Source organism: Gossypium raimondii, chromosome 9 (assembly GCF_025698545.1).
Source record: "Gossypium raimondii isolate GPD5lz chromosome 9, ASM2569854v1, whole genome shotgun sequence".
NCBI lineage: Eukaryota > Viridiplantae > Streptophyta > Magnoliopsida > Malvales > Malvaceae > Gossypium > Gossypium raimondii.
In genome coordinates, this window is record NC_068573.1 from 29,166,092 (window position 1) to 29,186,094 (window position 20,003).

Here is a 20,003-nt window from a genome sequence, read left to right on the forward strand (position 1 = left end):
AGTTTTTTGAGATTATATGTGTTTAGGAAAATTGCTAAATTTCTTTGGATGAAATTTGTATGCTTATCTTAAATGTAAATGAGTGGTAAGTTAATTTTCTGTTATACGAACTTACTAAGAATAATATGCTTACTCTGTTTTACTTCCTGTGTTTTATAGTACTCGAGAGCTCGTGAAGGTTGGAACTTGGTCGGAGACACATCACACTATCCCTTGGACTTCTCAGTATATAAAGCAAACTAAATTTTGGTATAATGGCATGTATAAGCTAAGTTAAGCATAAAGAGGAAATATTTTGGTTGGAACTAGCCATTGGAATGACTTGTAATAGTTATATTTTGAAGTAAAAGTATATATATTTGTGTGTAACTTTATCATACTTGGTATGTGTTTGAAATGGTTAAGTGATGCAAAGCATATCGTTATATTGATGGTTAAATTGAGTTAGCACATTAAGTCCAATATGCATATAGGTGATATTATGTCATACTTAATACATGAATTTGGCTTGATTTGAATTGTTTGAATTGGTTGGTGAACATGTTTAAGTGTTTTTATAGGTGGAAGGCAATTTGTGAGAAATAAGGCTTGAAAATGGTCTTATTTTGTCCATACGGGTGTGTGTCTCAGCCGTGTGTGACACACAGCCATGCGCATGGGCGTGTGGTTTGGCCGTGTGTCCCCTGCATCTTAAAATTTAAGAAACAGAATACTTCAAATTGCTTATACGGGTAGAGACACGGGCGTGTGTCTCAACCGTGTGTGTCACACGGCCTAGCACATAGGCGTGTGACTTGGCCGTGTGACCCCTGCACCTAATTTTCAAAAATTAAATTGTCCACTCGGTCTGGCACACGGGTGTATGGCTGGCCGTGTGACCTAAGTCAGAGAGTTACATGGGCTGGGACACGGCTGTGTGCCTCACATCGAATGCTCACATGGCCTGGGACATGGGCGTGTCACCTGGCCGTGTGAGCCACACGACCTAGCCACACGGGCGTGTGTCCCCTGTACCTAAGAAAAATTTTGAGATTTTGCGAAAAAATTCTCTAAGTTCCCGATTTAGTCCCGACTTTTTTCTAAAGCATAAATTAGGTCTCGAGGGCCCATTCAAGAGACATTATGATTGAATATGTTTGATTTCGGTTATGAATAGTAAATGATATGTGTAAACTATTTTTAAATCTGTAAACTCCAGTAATGCTCCATAACCTTGTTCTGGTGACGGATATGGGTTAGGGGTGTTACATTTTGAAAAGTCAAAAGCTACAATTTTTAGCGTTTTGAGTTGACTTGGAAAGCTACTAATGCTTTTGGATTAAAAAGTTCTTGACTTGAAAAACAATTTTGAAAATTAATGGTAAACAAAGGTTTAATTATTAAATTTTCTTAGTTCTTATTACAAATATTCGTTCATGTGGTCGAAAAGTGATGTTTTAAATTTTAATATATGTAATATTTTCTTTAATATTTACTAGGTTCTAATGTTACATCTATTGCATGTGATTTTATGCATTTAATATTTAATTAGTTTTTAAATATTTTATTTTTAATTACCATAATTAACGAAAAATAATTTTATTATTTGATTTTTAGTATAATTAAAATATATAACTTATTAATTTTCATATTATAACTACAATCTTTCAACAAATAATTAAAACATTTTTAACATATCCAACATACAATATAATTTTACTTTGTGTAATTAATGTAAAGTAACATTATTCAAAATAATAACTAATTAACATAATTAAATCTAATAGTAATAAAAGGATAATTAAGATGTTTAGAATTCTATTCAAGCAATAACTTTTATTTACAATAATAAAATGAGCACAACTTTTCTTTACGTAAAGTTTTTTTAACTAATAATTGTCAATAATAATTATCATAACCTTTTCTACTTAGAGTTATATTGAAGTAATAACTCCATTTTAAAATTAGCACAATTTTTAAAATAATAATTGTAATTTAAATTCTATTTATTTTTAAATGTATAATTATCACAACTTTTATTTTATCTCAATTTTTATCTAATAAATCTAAATTAAATATTATAATTATTTTTAAATGTGAATTTAGTAATATGATGGAAAATAAATTATATCCTCGCCAGTTCAAAAGTTTTTCCATTCTCGCGACTTTATATATTATTGACACATTTGAAGGCAATGAAAGTTTATGTGATTGTTTCTGTGGCTGAAACAGAGGCCACAACTTCATACATTGTTTCATTGTCAGCCTCACCTATTTTCAGAGTTGACAAATTTTAGGAGAAAAACATTGGGCTATCTCTTTTTGAAGGTATTTGAATGTGTTAAACCTCAAAACATGAAGACTAATTGAGCTGAAATCGAAGACTTTAAGATTGGGTCTTATAGATCAATAAAGTCACATTCTATAGTTGAAGATATTGGATTACATCGGGACTCTTATGGAATTATTATCCTATTCTATTTTTAGCTTTATTTAATAGAAAAGTGATTAGACTATAAATCTTATGTAAGCAAAACTTAAGTAGTATATAAAGTTAAGTTTTGTCTAGATTAAAGTGAATCGAGAGAGAACGAGAGTTTAAGAGAGCACAAATTTGTTCAAGTTAGGAACATGTATGTTGCATTGTTTTTATAAGTAAGAGAATCTATTGGATTGTAAGACTAAGCCTTTGACGAGGAATCTTAATGCGAGAGTGATCTAGTCTTTGTACAATGGTGAGGTCGCTAAATTGGTGAAAGTTAGACTGGTGTTAGGACTTAAATAAATTTGTTATACTGTGAGAAAGATATTGGATCATTGCTCTGGGCAAGGCCCCGTAGAAGTAGACTGAGGTTGAATTGCGTAAACAATCTTGGCCTTCTTTATTTTTTTCGTACTTTTGGTTTGGTGGTTGAAACTATGGGCACTAATTTAGCCACAATTTTTGTTTGCTAAACAAGTACCAAATCATTTCTACAATTGGTATTAGAGCCTTTCACTTAACATAAATATTGATTTTCTTGGCTGATATACTTGCTTGCAATGGAAAGATCTTCAGTTTCACACCCCTTATGCTCGATAGAGTAAATTATGCATATTGGAAAGCCAAGAAGAACGCGTTCATTAAATCAATAGATGATCGAAACTAGAGGATTGTTTTAATTGGATAGACCCATCTCTTTCTTGAAATTGAAGGAGTAGAAACTCTTAATGTTGAGGTAACCTGGACTACTGAAGAAGAAAGGGTTGTTAATATCAACTCCAAAACACTTTATGTTATTTCCCATGGGGTAAATGCACAAGAGTTCAAAAGGATTTCAAAGTTTACTGAGGCCAATGAAGCCTTGGAAATGCTAGAGATGGCTCATGAAAGGACCAATACAACCAAGCTTCAGATGCTGACAACCAAATTTTATTCCTCTTGAGTTAATGGTCCTTATCGAGTACAGAAGTGAATTGGCTCAGTGGCTTACCAACTTGAACTACCTCCTGAGTTAGATCGAATCCACAATGTGTTCCATGTGTCCATGTTACGACTCTATCGTACTGATCCTTCCCATATCATTCCCATTGAAGAGATTGAGCTTTGACCAGACTTATCTTTTGAAAAATAACTAATTAAAATAATAGATAGGGAGGATAAAACTCTTAGAAATAAACAAATTCCTTTAGTTAAGTTTTATGGAAAAACCATGGAACCAAAGAAACAATATGGGAACCTGAGGAGTTGATTCGTCAACAATATCCTCACTTGTTTTGATAAGGTAAGTTAAAATTCGAGCACGAATTTTTTTAAGGGAGAGAGATTTGTCATATCCCAAAAATAGTGTTAGAAGAAATAATGATAAAATTTAGATTTTATTTTTTCAAGCATAGGGTAAAGAACTTAGTATGTCTTAAAAATTATTTTTTGTTAAGGATAAAACAAGAATAAGCTTGTTGTCAATCATAGGTCCCAAGTTTGAAACCCTTTGTACACCTTTCAACCAAAATATTTTATTTTCTTATTTTTATCCCGTAAAAGTGCCGAATTTTTCCAACTATCCCAACCCAAAAATTGTTTTTTCCTAATTTAGTCCTTAATTTAAACCAATCCTAATTCTACATGAATTCCTAAAACCTATTTCAATTAGGGAAAAAGAGTTTTATAAATAGTCAATCTTTTAAAGCCCTATAAATTTTATCTAGAGATTTTTTCAAGAAAAACTCCTATCGAAACCATTTTTTTTAAAGGGGTTGACTTTTATTTTGAAAACAAAAATAGGAGTCGCCACCAATCCTTTTTATTAGGTGTGATCGGATCACCTTGTGATTTAATCGTTTTAATAAAAGATTTGATTTACTAAAACAACAATTTTCGGTCTACAAAAATCCAGGAAATGGGTTCGGGAGTCGGTTACATACGAGGAAGGATTAGCACCCTCGTTACGCCCAAAATTGGTACCTAATTGATCAATTAATGTCTTAGTGTCGAAAATTGAAAACTTTGAAAATATTTAAAATACGATCCTTTGTTAATATATCACTTAATTGAATTTTTTTTGAAAAAGGGCGTATTTCACGTCAATCGAAAAAAAGAATTATATCCCGTGAATTAGGACACAATGTCTTAAATCCCCGAAACGAGAATAAACACAATTTTTTTTAATTTTAAAAGATATTTGATTATCTCGTTTTAGAAAAAAAATCATATTCCGTAAGTTAAAACACAATCTTTTTTAATTTCTGAGATTATTTAAAAAAACTTATGTTTTAAAAGGTTCGTGTATTCAGATTTATCGAGAAAATTGAAACCCCGTAAGTCAGGGAATGACTTTTCGAATCTCAAAATACAACATATCGCTTATTTAAAAAATTTATGTATTGGGTAATGATTAGAACTGTCCATGGGCCGGGCGGCCCGGCCCTACGGCCAGCCCGAAATATGGAAGGGTTCGGGTAAAAATATAGGCCCGAAATATGGGCTTGGGCAAAAAAAACGAGGCCCGTTTAAAAAATGAGCCGGGCTCGGGCTCAACTTTTTTGGCCCGAGCCCGGCCCGACCCGGCCTGAATATAATAAATATATATATATTTTATTTTTATTTTTAAATTTTTAAATTTTTTTTTTGTGTTTATGAAAAATCGGGCCGGGCTCAGGCTTATTATTTTTTTCTCGGGCCGGGCCTGGGCAAAATTTTAGGCCCATATTTCAGGCCGGGTCGGGCCCGGGCCTAAAAGGCGGGCCAAAATTTTTTTCGGGCCCGGCCCATGGACTAGTCTAGTAATGATTAATGTAACACAAATTGGTAGAAATAAAGTACGGTGTTGATATGCATAGCAGAATAACAATAAATGCATTAATGTGAACGATAATATAAAGAACAAAAATAAAATAAAATAAACGAGCCAAAAAAAAAGACAAATAATAAGGATAACAAACTAAAAATTTTAAGCTAAAGACCTAATATTAAATAAATATTGTATAAAACAATTTAAGAATAATAATATTAATAATAATGATGATGATATTAAAAATAATATAATAATCTAAAGTTTTAAATTATATAAAAGGATATAAATAAATGACATGATATAATAAAATAAATGTAATTAAAATATTTAGGTAAATAAATAAAAATATAATAGAAATAATAATGCAAAACTAATTAATTTAATAATATGGTAATAATGACAAGTATATAAATAGAAAAAGGAAAATAATGATAGTATAGTAATATTAAATTAATGAATTTAATAAATAAATAGCAAAAATAACAAAAAAGGGGCCAAGCATTGCAGAAGAATTAAAAAAGTTTCCAGCCAAAAACTTTTCCAAAAACAAGTCTAGCAATTCTTAGGGATTGTAAACTATCTCAGAGACCTTGTCCCAAAGATCTCAAAATTTATAAATCCCTTAAGAAAAATGTTAAAAAAGAATCCTCCTCGTTGGAAAAACAAGCAGACCTTGGAAGTCAAGAACCTTAAAGAAAAGCTAGCTCATCTACCAACTTTGCAGATTCCTTCAAAAGGAAAATGAATTTTGCAAACAGATGCCAGTGACAAGTATTGGGGAGCTATCTTATTTGAAGAAGAGAATGGTAAAAGACGATTATGTGGATACAAAAGTAGAAAATTTGAATATCACCTCCGACATAAGTACAGACTATGATAATGACTAAAGACTAAGAGTTTTGTCCTGATATATGTCTTTATTTAAAGTTAAGGGTGAGTCACTGTACTAAAAGCAGATTCCTTTTTATCTGCTTTGTCCTTATGTAAATTATTTTACTTTCCTTTTAGAAAAGGTGTGATGAGTCATTGTACTAAAAGGAAAAGCATATTCCTTCTTATCTGCTCACCTAGCTTTCCTTCTCTATGTAAGGAACGGGGAAGCTTAGTTGTAAGATATAAATAGTTTGAGAAATAAAATATTCAGAGTGTTTTTAAAAAATTATGTCTTGCTAAATCTCTCTGATCTCTTCCTGCCTGAGTATGGCATATCTGTGAAAGAAAATCTCCCGTGAATTTAAGAGTATGCTCTGTGCTTGTCATACAATGGATCCTGCACATTAGAAATTAAGCTTAGACCAGGAATACTAAGCTCAGATGAGTTTGGAGAAGTAGTCTAAATTAACGGTATTAACAGCTAAAAGGCAGTGCCTTTTTAAGTGGCCAAAGAGGAGAAGGCGTTTGTTTTGGCATAGCATACCTGCTGTTATGATCTATTAATTTCAGATATCCCGTCTCCATACTCACCTGCCAGCGTTGGTATCAAAGCCTCGACTCCAAGATTTTCTTTCATATGAGAAACCCAGATTCAGAAAGGAAGAGAGTGTTTTTCAGAAATGAATTCTCCTAAAACTTCTACCACTAAAGTGCATTTGTCTTTACCTAGTTTTCCTTTAAAATCCCACTCGGCTAGAAAAATTTCTTCTTTATATGAAGTTGAGTACTTCACTGAAGAAGAAAAAGTTCAAGCCACAGATTTGCCTCTTGTAAATCCATATTCTACATACCAAAAGCCTGTTTTCTCTCCCATTAAAAGCATAAAATCTTTGATTACTACCAGCAGAAAAAATGTTCGTGAGCATGTACAGTCATCTAAGTTTGATAAGAATCTTATTTATGGCGGTCAAGAAGAACAATTTGTCACTCTCGAAATTCCTCCAAATTTTCCTCAGGAATGGAGTCAACATGGATACTTTCATATCCATTTTGGCACAGTTCGATTGGCTCTAAACTATCATGCAATTTTAGGGAAACCTGTTGTATCCAGAATTGCTCTTTTAGACTCCAGATACAAGCGTTATCAAGTTACCTGCATCGGAATAGTTGACGCCATTCTAAGCTCAAGAATGGCCATGGTAACTCTGTTTTCTAATTTTACCATGTCCTTACAAGATCCCAACCTGATGGATGCCCTTAAGGTCCAGATCCAAATTATTGAAGCTGAGATGGTTGAATCGGCAATTACAGCGACTCTTCACTATCAGATAGCGTACAAAGTCCAAGATCATGCGTTCAAATTATCAAACCAATGATCTGAAGATTATCTTCTCATCTCTGTAAACACAAGAGAAGAGCCACACTGTGTTCATGTCCCAAAACAGATACCCAAGCAGGAGCTGCTAAAGCTTTTGCCAAAAAAATGGGTAACTAACTATGAACAGGTCCACCAACATGACCAGCCGATCCGTTCTACAAAAAGTCAGATTATCACTAGGGCTGATGGAACCAGTGAGATCAAGTTTGATCATAGCCATTTGAAGTAACTCCCGACTCCTCCAATTTTTTCTACTCAGATAATGTTACAACCAATACCCTCTGATAGTCCAGAACCTGGCCCAGAAGCACCAATCATACAGAGTTTCCAGCCCGATGGGAAGCCTTCGTATATTTTCAAAGATCCCTCAGGACACTGTCCTTAGGATATAAATTGTTCTTGTGGTGGATGTCAAAACGCAGCCTTTGAGGATATAGATGAAGAAATCCAGAAGAATCGCAGGAAGAAAAACCGTAAAAAATCAACTCAGACAGAGTTTTATGAGCGATGGATGAACGGAGATCCAGACATTGGTCCCTTAGGAGAAGACAATGGTAAATATGTTTACCTTGTAGATTATTCTACAAGGAAACCAAAACCACAGCCTCTTAAGATCCAGGATCAACCCCATATACCTCCACCGTCGCCACCAAAGAAAGACCCAAATCAAAGATGGTTGGCTAAGCCTTTAAAACAGCCATGTTATAAAAGAATTAATTGATGGGTCCAAAAGCACAACCAATTGCAGTCGTGCACTCAAGAAGAAGAGAAAATTGCGCCCCTACACAAAAAATTCCAAAAGTCCAAATGTATGAGGCAACTTCCTCTTGTGAACAAAAATTTCCACCATTAGAAGAATTCTCAAGAAAGGAATATCTTCATGCTCCGAAGATTCCTTAAAAATTGCAAGTAGATGCAGATGGCCAGCAAGTGAAGATAGCAGCAGCGGAAGCCACCTTGAATTGGCAGACAGAAAATGCATTGGCCCAAAATTCTGCATTAAAAAAGATAGACCAGAAAGTCAGTCAGATAGATACTAAAGTCTCAAAAATAGAATAGACAAGTGATGCAAACTTCGAGGTGATCAAGAATCTTATTAAGCTTTTTCAAAAAAGGCTTAAAGAGGTTGCAACTGAACTAGCTGCTCCAGGACAAGATTTCTTTTCTCATATGGCCCAACGAGAAAAAGAAATTCAGAGACTCAATGAACATATCAAAGCTCTAGAAGCGGGGAAAATACCATCTCCTCAACCACCAAAAAATGGTATTGAATTATTTTCCTTGATAAGTCAGTTAGATAAACCAAGATCATCCAGAAACGTGAAGATAGATTTTCCTCCACCAGAAGAGAAAAAAAACCAAGCACTTATGATTTGTTTTTACAAATCAAGGCTCAAAAGGAGGAAGAAAAAAGGAAATTTATAGAAGAAAAGAAACAAAAAGAAAAAGCTCTGGGGAAAAGACCAGTAGAAAAATAAGAAGATGAACAGGAAAGTCCTCTTCCATCTCCACCTAAACAGGTATCAAAGTCATTGATGATCCAGAAAGAGAAACAGTCTACTAAAAATCCCTTGACAAACTTTTTAAGGGATTATGGTAGAGAAATACTCCCAAAGATATCTGTTCTAAGTGAAACTGGAATATCTCTAGAATCCCCAGTTGAGGTATCAGAATCTTCAGAATCCGTTTCAGAAGATTCAGAGACATTAGCAAGTTGTTCTGAAGCAGAAACAGACTCAAAAACCCCGAAAATAATGGCCACAACACATCCAGATGTCAAAATTGATGAAATGTCAGAAGAAGAAACCACTGAAGCCGGAGAACCTTCAAATGTAATATCTGCATCCCATGTTTCGACAAGGAAGATGATCTTTACTCTTGATGACATTCCAACAAACAGATGGCCAGAAAGGCTACAGGAATTCCATGCATGGCTTGAAACCAGAAAGTTGAATGAAGAAAGCTATTATAACGTCATGGTTGAATTTGTTTCACTGTTCACAAAAATGTTAAAAGACTGGTGGAATTCCATTGATCAAACAAACCAGATGCACTTCTTACTGTTAACGGATTTATCTCAAGCAATTAGGATTATCCATAATCATTTTATTGGAAATCCTAATGATCTGTTAACCCTAAAAAGAAAAGAGTTCTTTAAAAGAAGATGTTTCTCTTATAAGAAAAAAAATTTGTCCAAGCATTTTTATGTGATGACAAAGCTTTTTTGTGCCCTTGGATTGGATCACAGTTTGAAGCAAGCGGTTGTTGCATCTATTCCAGATCCTCTCCAGGTAGCCATAAATCAAAACCTTTACAGGCAAAACAAAAATATTCTCAACTTGACCATGGGAGAAATCCAGCAAGAAACGTACATTGCTTTGGAAGATTCACTGATGCTGAAATTCATTATCACTCCACTTTAAAAGAAATCCTTGCAGTCAGAAAAGGTATTTCCAAATTTGAATTCCATTTACTTGGATATCATTTCCTTGTTGAAATGGACATGTCTTCCTTCCTCAAAATGCTGAAATTCAAACAGAAAGAAGTACCGCACCCCCAACTTCTCAGATGGGATGAATGGTTTTCCAAGTTTTCCTTTAATGTCATTCACATAAAAGGAAAAACCAATGTTCTTGCTGACATTCTTACCAGACCACCTGAAATCACCATTTCCAAACCAATTGAAGTTTTTATGTTCCAACATTCATCCTCCAAAGGAAAAGGAAAAAAGAAAAATCCTCAAAACCAACCCTCACCATTATCCATTCCTTGTCAACCAAATTCTCATCCTGATTATCCTCCAGAAGTTCTAAGTTTAATCTTAGAAAAACGTTTTCACAAAGAAGCCATGAACATGATGCTTTCATACCAGTTAAGTGTTTGTCGAGATTTTGGAGGATTATTCTTAAAACCTTTAAGACTTCACCCTGATTATCCATTCATTAATCCACTAAAGTTCCAATTTGGTGAATTTCCTGAAGAATTGAAATGGATGTTCTGGTATTTAACTCATCTATTCCACATAGGAATTGAGTTCTTTATTCCAGATCTCCAACATTTCTTGACGATGGCAATACAAGATGAGATTAGTCCTGAAATGAAAAATCTGGAAAACTTTTTCGAATGGCTCTATCCTTTGGAACAATGGGCTGACATGATCATGTTCGAATTCCTCAAGAACACAAGGGTCCAATGGATAGTGATTATCTTTAATATTTCATGCAAAATGGACTAGCTACACAACTAGGAGCCTTCCCTAGTGCATGGATCCACAAGATGTATTTCTCAGAAGTATATGAAAATCCTTATGATCTTAAGGATTTGCAAAAATACTTATGCCAGATTAACAAAATTATTCCCTCAAAAATAGGGCCCTCAGGAAACTCGCTAGCACCATGGGATGTCCAAAGAAATCCACAGACACCTTACCAAGAACAGTTAAAAGAAACTTTGAGAGAATATCACTCCAACATACCAGATCCAAAGGAGTGGTCACAAGAGTATCCAATGTATTGCAGCCAAGCAGTTCAAGACACGCCAGCATGGAGAAACATACATGAAGACACATCAAGATGGAAAGATGTTCATGAAATGACACCACCTGATGACCTAGAACAAAGAATTGAACAGCTGGAATTAAAGTACTACAGAGCAAAAGAGGAAAAGAGCAGAAGGCATTTGTTTTGGCATAGCATACATGCTGTTATGATATATTAATTTCAAATATCCCGTCTCCATACTCACCTGCCAGCGTTGGTATCAATTATAAAAAAACAAAAATATATTCATAATACAAATTACTTACTTTATAAAAGTCATTTCGACAATTCAATCAAATATAAATAATAGTATATATTTGTTTTCTTTGATTTCTTCTTACCTACTGTCATTGTTTAACCGTGACAAGGGATATTAATGTGTGGTATATATTACATAGGTAGGTTGATATGTTCAGGTATGAAGGTTCATCTGAAATTTGAAAGAGTTTTGGTAAAAATGTTAAATCCACAAATTAGGCTTATGTAAAAAAATTAGATCCGTTTAAAATATGAGTCAACCTCGGGCTTGAACATTCAAGGCTCAAGCTTGACCCGATCCGTTTTTAAGTTTATAATATTTTATATTATGTTATTTTAAAATATTATGTAATTTAGAACACATTAAAAATAAACATATACTAAATATATAATACTATTTTAATATAAACATTAAAATAATGTTAAGATGATTATATAAAAACTTTCAATAAATAAAAAAATATACACTTTTAATAAATATTAAAATAAAATAATATATATATTTTTTAAATTTAAAAAATAATATAAGCGGGCCTAAAATGGGTTTGAGTTAATCTTTTACAATTACGAGTGAATTTGGATAAACTTTTAGACTCATATTTCAGACCAGACTGAATTTAAATATACATAAATTATGTTAATATCATACTTGACCTGAATCTAACCCCACCCGACCTAACCGATTAGCACTAATTTAACCTGAATCTAGCCCCGCCGACCTAGCTCATTAGCACTAAGGGCCAGTTCTTCATTGCTTTTGAAAAGTGCTTTTGAAAAATGCCGTGGAAAAGTGATTTTGAGAAGTGCTTTTGAAAAGTTTGGTTTAAAATTTGAGTGTTAAGCATTACTGTCAAAAAGTGCTTTTGAGAAATAAAATGTCCATTTTAGACATGTTATTATCAAGTAACAAATATGTATTTAAATAATATTTAAATTAGTTAATATTATTATATTTTAGTAATAATATAAAAAATTATTATAACTTGTTGTTAATATTTTAATATATAAAATATAAATTGTAAATATTTTAATTAATAAATATTAATTATTTATAAAATTTAATTATAATATATAAACTATATTTTAAATATTTAAATATAATCATTAAATATTTGTAATTAATATTTTAAAAATATTTTTTTATTTTTAATTAATGATTTTAACACAGTTGTAATTAAACACTAAGAAAAAAAGAAAAATACTATGTTATTGGAGGGGTGAAAAAGTAATTAAACACCAAAAGTGTTTTTGGGAGAGGAAAAGCTAAAATATTTAGCTTCTCCTTTTTAGCTCCTTTTCAGAAGTACTTTTGAAAATCTAAAAATTTCAGCCAATAACAGTTCATTCTTCATCATTTTTTTTTAAAAGTACTTTTGAAGTCAAAAAAAAAAAAATATATATATATATATATATATATATATATTTAAGTAAGAAAGAACTGACCGTACCGACCTAACCCATTAGCACTAATTTGTCTATTAGCAATTATTGTTATCTCATATATGTGTTGTCTCTTGATCCACACTTTGTTTTCACTGTTCCAACTCTATCTCTCTAACCTCCCAATATGGCCAATTCCCACCAACCGTTTGTTGCACTCATCGTCGGCGTCACCGGCATGGCGGGGTTGAGCCTAGCTGAAGCCTTGAAGAGCCCCAGTGCCCTCGGCGGTCCTTGGAAAGTTTATGGCTCTGCTTCACGTCCCATACCAACTTGGTTCCCTTCCTCGCTCCTCGATAAATACATCGCTTTTGATGCCACCGACGCCGGAAACACCGCTGATACGCTCGCTCCAATCTCCGGCGAAGTCACCCATGTTTTCTGGGTGGCAATCCAAGTTCGTGAAAGTGAACAAGTAAATGTTACAGTTAACGCAACTATGTTATCCAACGTTCTCGATGTTTTGAAGAGCGGCCCGGGCGGCAACGGAACCGGTTCAAGGCTCAGCCATGTCACGGTTCAGACAGGTACCCAACACTACATGGGTCCGATCCATAATCCGACGGAATCGGGCCAGGGTCTCGAACCCCATGAACCACCGTTTAGGGAGGATTTGCCCCGCTTGCCTTACCCCAACTTTTACTACGCGCTAGAAGATCTTTTGGAGTCATACGCGCCATCATTGACCTACTCTGTGCACCGCTCGTCGATCATAATAGGCGCGTCGTCGAGAAGCGTGTACAACGCGCTACTTACATTAGCAGTGTACGCATTGATATGTCGATACGAGGGTTTACCGTTTCGATATCCAGGTAGCCGGTACACATGGGAACAACATAATAGTGAAATAGTAACAAAAGTAGTGAGAAAACAACAAAAAAACAGCAAAACAACAAAAAGGACAATTTTTTTTAGCAAATTTGGGTCAGGCTGAACTCGGGTCCAAAAAAATATTACTTGAAGCCTGGCCCGTTTTCTAAACATGCCTCTCTCTTTTTTTTGTCTAAGTTTATTTTTTAGGTCTATATTTTTACCCAAATCCTCTCACATTTCGTGTGGGCCTTCGGGCCGAGCCGGGTGACCCGACCCATAGATAAGTTTAGTTGAAATGGGTAAAACCAAAATTTTGAGATATCCAAATCACTTAGGTTCAAATCCTACTATGTGATTAACTTCTAAATTTATTTTGGGAAAAAAACAAAAACCTCATAGATATATTTATTACTTTATAAAAAATAAATATTTTAATATTTTTTTAATTAAACTAGTGTCCAATTAACTCATGACACAAACTCAATAAAAATTTCCCGCTTATATTTTTGATCATTGCATTGCATGAGGAAGATGATATATCATTTAAATATTAAACGATAATTATTGTAAATAAATTGGAGAAGATATAAATCTGAAATGTGACAAATACCTTACACAGAGCCCAGTCTGCGGAATCAAAGAAAGCACGTTCATGGCCCTACATATATTTATTTTAATTTAAACCTTCAAAAACAAATATTATTTATTTATTTAAAGGCGGCTTCTTTGGCACCAGGCCTCCATATTTCTTGGCCGTTGCTTTTCCCTGTAATATAAATCAGCATTCAACTATTTTTTTGAATTCTAAAAAACAAATGTCACGATCAACTTTCAAACTGTAGCTTCTTTATTTTGGCCAAACTTGACTGTGGGGTTTCAACTTTTTATTTATTTTCTATATTATTCAAAATTAAAATTACATATTAACACTTATTTATTTGTATGATTAAATAATAATGTGTGACAAAATGGACCGACCTTAATTGAGACATACGGATGAAGAATTAGACCAAAGCTGGATTAATCCACAAGATGAGAGAGATACAAATGACGGCCATTAAACTCAAAATTTTAAAATCTAAAACCTCAGTCTTTGTCGACTATATCAAGTTGTTAGTAACAAAAGAAATAAAGTATTTGGATATATATATATATATCAAAAGATATTATTTTATTAATATGATAAAACTCAAAATTTTACTTTTATTAGATATTTAAATAGCTATGAATATATTTAGCTTTTAAGGTTTATATTAATTTGGTTCTTATTTTTTTAGTTAAATTTGACCACTAACTTTTCAAAAGAATCACACAACACTTTCAATGAAAATGTTGACTAAAGCATTAATTTTTTAATGATATTGGCGTGGCAACCTACATGACAATTCATGTGTATTATATACTAATATGATATTATTTGTCTTATATGTCATGCCAACAAATAATTTAAAATAAAACAATTAAAAAGTTCATAAAAGCATCAAGTATAAGTAGATTCTTATGTTTAAGAATTTAATATTTTAATCAATATTTTCGTTAAAAAATAAATTAACTCTTTTTAAAAGGTTTATGGTCAAATTAAACTTCTTTTATAAGGTTGAGGATTAACTAAGTTCAACAAAAGAATAAGAGTAAAATTGACCAAAAAAATTAAACAGATTAAATTTATGATTATAGCTATTTAAAACACTATTTATCAATTATAATTAAAAAAAAAGGGTAAAAAATAGGAAAGGATGGCGTGAGATTGGGTGACAGGTTAACTAGCACCATATAAACGTGCGGTTGTTGTAGTACGTATAATCACTGCCACCATTTCCAGAAAATAATGTCTCATAATACACGTCATCCCTTCGAACTGTCGTGTCATGATTATAGCCGTTGATTTGGCTGGCCCTAAATGTAGTAGATATGATTGCAAATTGAATTGCTTTGCGACCATAAATCATACCAAACAAAATCACAAATAGCCGTTTTCAGAGTTTTCCCAATTTCGGATTTTATTTTAATTTAAATAAATTTAAAGGTTTTTTTTTTTTGTTGAAGTGGTTTCTTTAGAAGGGAAATTTTAAGGTAGCTGTTACAGTTTTCTTTCATAATAATAGGTGGCTATAGTTATAATTTTGTTTGAAAATATTTTATAAAAAAAATTGCAATATAATTTATTAATTGATAAATATGAATTCTAATTAAAGTGAATCGATTTAGCGATAGTAAAAATATTAATTAAGGGTTTTTATATAATTAAATAATTTATTACCTAATAAAAGAGAGTTTATCTTAGGATACACTCACACGTGGAACATCAGAACCGTTGATCCATTCATCAATCTTATTAAAAAAAAACAGTATGGGACTCAGCTCTGTTCGTGAAAACATGGAATTTAAATATTTCTTATTTGAAAACGTAGTAATAAAAATAATACTTAGTCCCTGCCCGCCTTCACTGCAAGCGGCGTTCCGGCAGGGGGGGTCTTTGGAAGAAGAAAACAGTGTGTGGTAGTGAATCGTACCTCGTGGTCGTCTTCAGCATGTTTGAAGTCCGCCATTTTAAAACCTGTTAAAACAAGAGAAACGCCATTGATTCTTAACTTATTAATAACGATGAAGAATATTATATTCATATCATGAGGATGGATTTATGGCATTACCTTACACAAGGGAAGGGAAAGAAGAAGAGCTAGAAAGGGATGTGAGACAGGAACAATAATGATAGGTCGTAAGAAGCAGGCAACTATATATAATGCATTATTGGTGGTGTTGCTTGTTGAATTAATGGTTTTTAGAAAACGAGTTAGATTTTTTTTAAAGTGGTATTCTTTTTTGGTGAAATCAACGATTTTACGTAAAATATTTTTTATTATTTGACAAACTTTCCTGAATTAATTTTTTAAAAGTTGTTTTTAATACAACAAACACAACATATATATATATATATATTATAACATATTATAACATTTCTTTTTAACCATCAAAATTTATTCTATTATATATAAATTTAATAATAAATAATTTCTAATTAAAACTTAATTTATATTACATATATGGGTAAACTACAAAAATAGTCACTTTTGTTTGCCTCGGATTACATTTTAGTCACTTATGTTTGAAATGTTACGTTTTAGTCACTTACGTTATCGTTTTGTTACGAAGTGGTCGCTCTACCGTTTGGCTCTATTACCTCTCTAACGGCGGATTTTGTTGTCCAAGCATAGATTGAACAAAACGATGAAATGTCTTGTTGGTGACAAAGCTTCAAAAAACAAACAAGCAATGATCACCGGGTGATAAGAAGAGGTTTTTGGAAGAGAAAGTTCCAAAATTGTGCCTAAACATTTGGTACGACACCTTGGGAAGGGTAAAGCCAAAAAGATTCAGATTCTATATGCCTGAATTATAGTGGGAGAGGACTAAGAAAGAGCCAGATCTTATACTCAGTGGGAAGAAGATGGCCCGAATTTTATGTCCTAAAATTACAGCGGACTTAACCTTAAAGATCACAGCGGATTGAACTTTGAAGATTACAGTGGGGGCAATCCGGCTAAGTAAGAGATGAGTGTTACCAGCCGAGCAAGATAACATTTTGACGTGTTGGCAATAAAACCTTATTAAATAACGAGTAATGACAACCTAAACATTAAAAGGGGATCATTCTCGAAAAGTGACATTCTGCATTCATGCAAATATCATACACACCTAGTTAGGAGCATTTGATTCGTTCTAATCATAACATACTAATCATTAGGCATAAATAGGTTCATAAAATGGACTTTACAGGTCATGTTCCCCAGAGAACAGATCAATGAAGTTACCCATACCCCTGAAGTTGCAGTGGGATAAACTGAAGTCGTCATATCAAGTCCTATCTTTCAGAAATTACAGAGAAGTAGACTAGAAGCAGCAGATCTTGTCTTCCTGTACGGCAGCAAAGCAGATCGAAGACACCAGCCTCGCCTCTCTGAGTTTGCAGCGGAGCAGACTGAATATGGAAGATCTTGTCTTCCTACACCGATAGCGAAGTAGATCAAAGACACAAGCCTGACCTCCCTGAGTTTGCAGCGGAGCAAACTGAATATGGCAGATCTTGTCTTCCTACACCGATAGCGAAGTAGATCAAAGACACACGCCTGATCTCCCTGTGTTTGCAGAGGAGTAGACTAAAAGCAGTAGATCTGGTCTTTCTGTATTGGCAGTGAAGCAGATAGAAAGCACTAGCCTTATCTCCCTGAACAGTAGCAGAGTAGGCTGAAGATTGCAGATTCTGTCTCCCTGAGCAGTAGTGGAGCAAATCAAAGATGACGAATCTTATCTTCCTAAGGTAGTAGGAAGCAGATTTAAGCCACCAATCTTATCTCCCTGAAGTTGTAGTGGAGCATATTAAAGATAGCAAATCGTATTTCCCTGAAGTTGCAGTGGAACAGATTAAATCTATCATAACAGATCTCGTCTCTCTGAAGTTGCAGTAAAGCAGATCATATCAAACTTTGTCTCTCTGAAGTTGCAGTAGAGCAGGTTGAAATAGCAAACCTTATCCCCATGAAGTTGCAGTGGGGCAAGTTGAAGATACAAGTCTTATCTCCCTGAAGTTGCAGTCGAGCAGATTGAAGTTACTAGTCCAATCTTCCTGAAGTTGCAGTGGAGCGGATTAAAATGATAGATCCTATCTCCCTGAAGTTGCAGTAGAGCATATTAAAGATAGCAAATCGTATTTCCCTGAAGTTGCAATGGAACAGATTAAATCTATCATAACAGATCTCGTCTCTCTAAAGTTCCAGTAGAGCAGATCATATCAAACTTTGTCTCTCTGAAGTTGCAGTAGAACAAGTTGAAATTACAATTCTTATCCCCTTGAAGTTGCAGTGGGGCAAGTTAAAGATACGAGTCTTATCTCCCTGAAGTTGAAGTGGGGCAAGTCAAAATCATGAGTCTTATCTCTCTGATGTTGCAGTGGAGTATACTAGAACCACAAACCTCATCCCTTAAAGTTGCAGTAGAGCAGATCGCATCAGACTTTATTTTCTTAAACATGCAGGAAAACAAATTGAAGCTACAAGTCTTATCCCACTGAGGTTGCAGTAGAATAGACTGAAGATAGCAGATATTACCTCTTTGAAGTTACAGTAGAGCAGATCACGATGAGTCTTATCTCCCTGAAGTTACAGTGGATCGGACCATAATAATAAATCATATACCTCTGAAGTTGCAGTAGGTCGACTTAGATTTTATCATTTCAAACCTTATCTCCCCGAAGTTGCAGTGGGGCAGGTTGAAGATACAAGTCTTATCTCACTGAGGTTGCAGTAGAGTAGACTGAAGATAGCGAGTCTTATCTCCCTAAAGTTGCAGTGGAACAGACTGAAGCTACTAATCCTATCTCCCTGAAGTTGTAGTGGAGCAGATTAAAATGATGAATCATATACCTCTGAAGTTGCAGTAGGTCGAATTAGATCTTATCATATCAAACCTTATCTCCCTGAAGTTGCGGTGGAACAGGTTGAGATACAAGTCTTATCTCCCTGACGTTGCAGTGGAGTAGACTAAAACCACAAAACTCGTCCCCCTGAAGTTACTGCAAAGAAGATTGAAGCTACAAGTCAGATCTTTCTAAAGTGCAGTGAAGTGGATCGAAGCAACGAGACACAGTGGACTGGGATAAAGCTACTTGAAGAGGAGAAGCGCTAAGAAGTCAATATTCAGCGACACAGAGCAAGAATTAGTCCCTCTTAATATCTTTGCTCTATTCTCGTTACACGACAATGAGTAAAGAGGAGCAGCTGTAGGGCCCAATTTTTGACCCGAGGCCCAACAGTCCAATCAATAAAACAATCCATAAGTCCAAAACAATTGACCCAATGACCAAGCCCAAAACACCAAAAATTTCACAGCCCAAAAAAAATAGACCCAATATGCCAAACGGCCCAAATACTGCATAAGGCCAAAAACCCTAGGGTTTTTGGCACCGTACCCACTCCTCTGCTACGCCTCCTGCCTCTGCCTAGTCCCATCGCCGCTCAACTACTCTCCACGCCGTCCCATCACCCCACTTGTGCCATCAATTACCTGCAACAAAGAAGCAAACATGCAAGCAGCAATAGCATAGAAAAGTAGAAGCAAAATCGGCTATAAAGAGGCCGAATATCATCTTTGTAACGACCTTTTTTTTCATTTTTTTACGAACATCAAAAATAAAAGAGGTTACTGTTCTTCGTTTTTTTTTCAATCGATTATTTTTTTATCATTTTTCTCTTTTTTAAATCTATTTAAAAAAACTAAAAAGAAATAAAAAGGGAAAAAGAGAAACGACGTTTTGTAGTTGGGTTTAAATAATAAGGGAAAGCGGCGTCGTTTTGTAGTTGGGGGTCAGGTGCCAAAACGACGTCGTTTTGGCCCTGACCCGCGCGGTGACCCGACCGCTGGGGATCCGCGTGTTTAGTATTCAGGGGATATTTG

The 20,003-nt window shown here is 34.1% G+C and overlaps 1 protein-coding gene and 1 long non-coding RNA gene across 2 annotated transcripts; one reads left to right on the forward strand and one right to left on the reverse strand.

Moving 5' to 3' along the window:
* The first annotated feature begins 12,762 nt into the window (after positions 1–12,762).
* LOC105798882 (3-oxo-Delta(4,5)-steroid 5-beta-reductase) lies at positions 12,763–14,510 on the forward strand. Its single transcript, XM_012629115.2, has one exon. It carries the CDS (start codon positions 12,868–12,870, stop codon positions 13,672–13,674), a length of 807 nt encoding a protein of 268 aa, XP_012484569.1. The 5' UTR covers positions 12,763–12,867; the 3' UTR covers positions 13,675–14,510.
* A 1,343-nt stretch (positions 14,511–15,853) lies between these two features.
* LOC128032658 (uncharacterized) lies at positions 15,854–16,416 on the reverse strand. Its single transcript, XR_008188907.1, has 2 exons — positions 16,205–16,416; positions 15,854–16,110 (listed from the first exon to the last, which is right to left on the reverse strand). It is a non-coding gene; the product is annotated as an uncharacterized LOC128032658 (long non-coding RNA).
* Positions 16,417–20,003: the final 3,587 nt, after the last annotated feature.

Bases quoted from the DNA above. Each gene is read 5' to 3' on its own strand.
- LOC105798882 (XM_012629115.2), top strand. From the start codon at position 12,868: ATGGCCAATTCCCACCAACCGTTTGTTGCACTCATCGTCGGCGTCACC.